The 5257-nt window shown below is 38.3% G+C and overlaps 1 protein-coding gene across 1 annotated transcript; it reads left to right on the top strand.

Annotated features, from left to right (window-relative positions):
• Positions 1-1814: 1814 nt before the first annotated feature.
• On the top strand, positions 1815-4383 carry LOC113326758 (E3 ubiquitin-protein ligase MARCH8-like). The gene is made up of 7 exons (XM_026574416.1): positions 1815-2172; positions 2252-2337; positions 2586-2735; positions 2831-2939; positions 3182-3305; positions 3445-3691; positions 4078-4383. Exons 1-7 carry the CDS (start codon positions 2052-2054, stop codon positions 4183-4185), a joined length of 945 nt encoding a protein of 314 aa, XP_026430201.1. The 5' UTR covers positions 1815-2051; the 3' UTR covers positions 4186-4383.
• Positions 4384-5257: the final 874 nt, after the last annotated feature.

Here is a 5257-nt window from a genome sequence, read left to right as displayed (position 1 = left end):
GCATGATCCTACAATTAGGAGACAATACAATTAAGATATTTTACATAAATACACAACAATACATATGCACAAGATAAAAAATACTTACATAGGTTTGATAGATAGTACGAGCCCACGAGTGTTTGTATCCAAATAGTATTTTCGGTTCCGGAGCTTCACCCCAAATTCTACCACGTTCAAGGTCAGGTATCATGTCATTAATATGAGGAAGGTGGGAACCTTTAACTTTCACTTTGCCATTTCCCATCTTGCCATTGCCTTGTGTTGGTTGTTTACTTGGCCCACCAACTTCGCTTTGGCTTTCTAATTGACTTGGAGGAACCACATTATCTTCATCCTCACTTTCCTCTTCATCTTGCTCATCTTGATCATCGTGGTCACGGATTACATCTCGACTACGGTCACCACCACTCTCCCAAATTATCCCTCTTGTCTCAGCCCCCAGACGCTTTTTACGACCTTCATCTTTCCCTCGAGGAGGGAGAGATTGAGGAGTATCAAGACCGCCCTTCCTTCTTCTCTTAGTGACAACATCTTTAGTTTTTCTTTTGTTAGCCTCCTTGGCTTTTGACCTATATCATAAAATCACACGAAATGAATGTGAGACAACTCACTTTAAGTTTTTCCACTGGCATTGACTTACTGAAACAAAGCACGCCCGTTGTTTGTTCCGGCATTAAACAATGACTGTCGACAATGCCGTTAATCGTATGTAATTCTCCTGTATGTTTTTAGTCCACTACCGACATTCTCGAAATAAATCAATTCCATGCCTTAATCTGGTGCCGACATTCAAATCAACTTAAAAATGTACGCCGGTACTGATGATAAATTCATAAACTCTCCTGTATGGTTTAAGTCCACTACCGGCATGCTCGAATTTTCACAAAAAAAATGCCGGTACTATAAACCGGCATACAATGGAACCAAATGTCTATGCCGGTACTAGTGACAAATTCATAAACTCTCCTTATGTTTTTAGACCACTACCGGCATACACGAATAGTTATAAATGACTGTCGGTACCAAGAACCGGCAGGGAATTCGACCCAAATTCTATGCCGGTATCTAAAATTCAGTTTCTGGTGAATCTGCGGAGTGAAACCGGCATTGCATTCATCTTAGATTGAATGCCGGAAGGTAAAACTGGCACCGTATTCATACATATTTCAGTGCCGATAATCACTGAAACTCAACTGTTTCAGTTAGGGTTTGCGATTCTAACCTAAACCCATTGTTATAAATCGATTAAAACACTCATAAAGTAGTTTAAAATCACTTACCTTCTCACAGAAGCCATGGTTGCGAGAGGTTGATTGTCCGAATCCGCTGCTTGTTCTTCTTCTTGCTCTTGAGCAATCTTAGCAATTCTTTGTTCCTGTTTTTGTTGAGCAATCAATTTTGAGTTCGATTGGGCATTCGTTTTCTTTCGTGGAGGCATTGTTTATGATTCGGGTAGGTTAATCGACGAAGAAATTTTGAATCGACGGAGAACGATGAATTTTTTTTTTTTAAAAAACCTAAACCTAGGACAGTGCCGGTAATGAATTCAGAGAATGGGGGATACGTTTTGGTTATTTGATTTTTATGTTTTAGGAGAAAGGGTATAATAGTCTTTTCATAATGTTTTTTAATTAATCAAAGGATATTTTAGTATTTTCATACCAAAAAATCACCCCTTAGCACACACCATGGATTTGGTGGAAGTAATCAATATCCCCAATTCCTTTTTTTATCCCCAATTAATTGTTCATAATAAACTCAGGTCAATTCAACTGCACAATAAAAAGCAATTAAATTCCTACACGTCGTTCGGAAAATTATAGGTCGTTTCTAATATTTTCCTTCGTAAAGAAGAAAAAAACTTCACATAAACCCCAATAAGTAAATCCTAGTTGGTGGTTGACAGGTGGTGGTGATCCACTGTAAGTAAAAAGTTTTCATGAACATCTGATCCTACTAATAAGAGGAATCCTTAGGAGGTAATTCATTGTTTCACAAAGTCCTCTCTGAGAATTTTCATAGAAGCAATTGCTCAGGTTAGGTATTCAATGGGGGAACAAGAGAGTGTTTCTCTTCTAAATCCTCCTACTCCAGTCAGTACTCAACCAACAACAGAGATTGATCTTGAAGCAGGGCAAAATCAGTGCAGAATTTGTCTTGAAACTGATGGTATGTTGTATAATTTACTTTCTGACTATGAAAATTCCTTAATTTTGACCTAATTTTTTCTTGTTGTTATTATTGCTAGAAAGGGGTTTCATTGCTCCTTGTATGTGCAAAGGAACGGCAAAGTACGTACACCGTGAATGTTTAGATCAATGGCGCTCCATTAAGGTAAGATATTCTTTGCTCCTAGACCGCATTACTGTTTCGTTGAGCACATTGTCTTTTACCAAGTAGAAGAAGAACCCTTGTACGTCCTGTTATTTGTCTTAAACCCACCTGTATTTGTGAATATGTTGTATGGACGGCGGTGTTTGGAACTTAAAAATAGAGTATGTTCATAGTCTCGGCAGTTGTTGGTGCATTGTTGTCTTTTTAATGTGTTTCAATCCAAGTCATTACGCTGCTAATTTTTGCAGGAAGGTTTTGCGTTTGCTCATTGCACAACTTGCAAGGCCCAATACCACATGAGTGTGCAAAGTACGGTCGTAGATAGGAAATGGCGAACGCTGAAGTTCCGTTTCTTTGTCACTAGAGATATATTTTTCATTTTTATCTGTTTCCAGCTGGTGAGTCCTTGATGTTCCCTTTCGTTCTTTCTTTACTAAATTAGTATATCTTGGCGAGTTCAGCTACCAATCTTTTGTTTTTCTTTTGTGCTCAGGCAATTGCTTTATTGGCGTATTTGGTGTATCTTGTTGATGCATCTCAGAACTTCGCGCTACGCTTGGCCTTGGAATTTCCTGGTGTAGTTAGCTTCTATTACATATGTGGTATGCCTCATGAATCTAATTTACGTGCTTCCCATTTTGCCGTCTGTCCTTCCCCATTATCTCCTTCTATACTGCAACATGTTTGATGCCATGGGTTTATTTCACAAGTGAACACTTTGACAGGAATGTTAAGATTTCATCCTTGACCCACTTCATCATCTCATTGCACTCAATTTCATATTTTTGGTCAGCAAATAGTTTGGGCATGTTTTTTTTATCAGCTTATTTCTGGTGATTTGCAGGGGCATTGCTGCTTTTTGTTTTGGTTGGATTGTCTGGTTGCTTTCTGACGTGTTTCGACAGTAGAGTGAGAAGTGATCTAGCTCAGCCATGTCGACAATTGACTGACTGTTGCTGCAGCTGTGGGTAAAATTCCTTCCATTGGCAACATTAATGTGACTGTTAACATTAATAGCATCTCTTACTAAAAGTATCTGTACGCGTATTTGAAATGATAGGACTATAAAGAAACAAGAAACATAATATCATTTTTCAATCCTTGTAGGTGTAGAGACCCTCGGTGTCCCGCTGCATGTTTAGTGTCATGCTATCAGGGTTTAACAAGTGCTGGAGATTGTGCTTGCTTACCAGTTGCTGGCGAAGGAGCGCCGTTATTTATCATTGGTGCAGTGATTGCACTAGTACTCTTCGCGTTCTTTGGATTGATCTATAGCATTCTTGTGGCTACAATTGCTGGGCAAAGAATCTGGCAAAGGCACTATCACATACTTGCAAAGAGGATGCTGACAAAAGTGAGTTAAAACTGTTCCCGTTCACTTTTTGTCATACCAGTATTAGAGCGTTGGTTTCATTTATCCCATTCTAGAAACTGTGCTTCTTGACGGATCATGAGGAACTAAACTGAGAAATCCCACCATCTTTCATCGTATTACCACACTGTGCTAGAATCACCCACCTAATTGACGGGACAGGTGTTCTTGCTTTGTGACAGAAGCCATTTCCAGTGCACAAAGGATAACTGGCCAAACTTTCTGATCTGACATGGCCAAACTTTTGTTAGAATACATTTCTCTATAGCAACAAGTTTAGTGGATGCTCGAGTTTGTGTTTCTGTAGCTAACGTTTTGTTCATTTATTGTTGTTTATCTGGATTGACTGATTTTCAAATGCTAATCAGGAGTATGTAGTTGAGGATGTTGATGGATCGGTGACGGATTCCAATTGGTCCCCACCTCCTCTTCCACCCGAGCATGTTGAGCAGCTGAAGGCACTTGGTCTCCTGTAAATTCACCTGCCTAGTATCCGATCTGTCACAAAGAGAAAATACATAACATAGGTTAAATCGCCTTCTTAATTTTCTGGTTTTCACTTCTATGCACTTGCAATGGTAATGTAGAATATTATTGAAGGTGGAATTTAGAATCTCATATGTAAAACTTGCCATTCATATTGAAGTAACTGAAGTTTTCTTTTGTTTTGCTTATGACAAATTAACAAACAATTGTTCTTTCTACACATACTACAAGGCATATGTTCAGAAAATAGGATTGTGCAACTACTGCTCAGGTAACAAAATCTAATTCCATGGGTTCATATTAAATGGCTGCAAGTGCAACATCTAAAGTCGTGATGTGTTCATATTCAGAATTTATGTTCATGACCAACGAGGCGACGACATACTTGTGAAGTGCCATCATGAAGTTTGGGTTTTTCATTTATGAGTGAGGTGAGACGGTGTAATTATTTTTTTCCTATAAACGAAAAGGATAGATTACTGTCATTCGAGAATCACGTATCAGATAGATGGAATATATACATTGATGGTCAATCATTCAAAAATTGTATTTCGAGTGTAAGCTAGCAAGTTTTGGGGAAATATAATGGGACAAAAGTATGGAAGAAAATGTATTGGTGGGAACTAGAAATCTAGTTGACAACTCTATCTCTTTTAAAATTCAAAATATATAAATAAATTCTTTTTGTTGCATGTAATTTTTCATAATTATGAAAGAAAATTTAGAGTATTAGTGCATAAAGAGGGGGCACTAAGTCTTATTCGTATGCATATGTCAAACACTGATTTTTGGCATATATGCACCCATTATGGGTATGCCAAACTGTCAAACTCATACGCCCAGCGCTAGCGTTAGTCAAGTTTTCGCTCGCTGGTCTGATCAACATTTATCAGATCTTCATCCAACAGCTACCATTCTCTCCCTCTTTAAATACCTAACTTTTACCCATTCCAACCCAACTTCAAATTCATTTCAACATGCCTAGTGCTCGCATAACCGAAGTGGATTTTACTTCAGAGGAAGATGTTTCTCTAATTCGATGTTGGGTTTCAGTTGCAAGAG

Source organism: Papaver somniferum, chromosome 1, assembly GCF_003573695.1.
Source record: "Papaver somniferum cultivar HN1 chromosome 1, ASM357369v1, whole genome shotgun sequence".
In the NCBI taxonomy this organism is placed as follows: Eukaryota; Viridiplantae; Streptophyta; class Magnoliopsida; order Ranunculales; family Papaveraceae; genus Papaver; species Papaver somniferum.
This window is presented reverse-complemented; position numbering and strand designations above follow the sequence as displayed.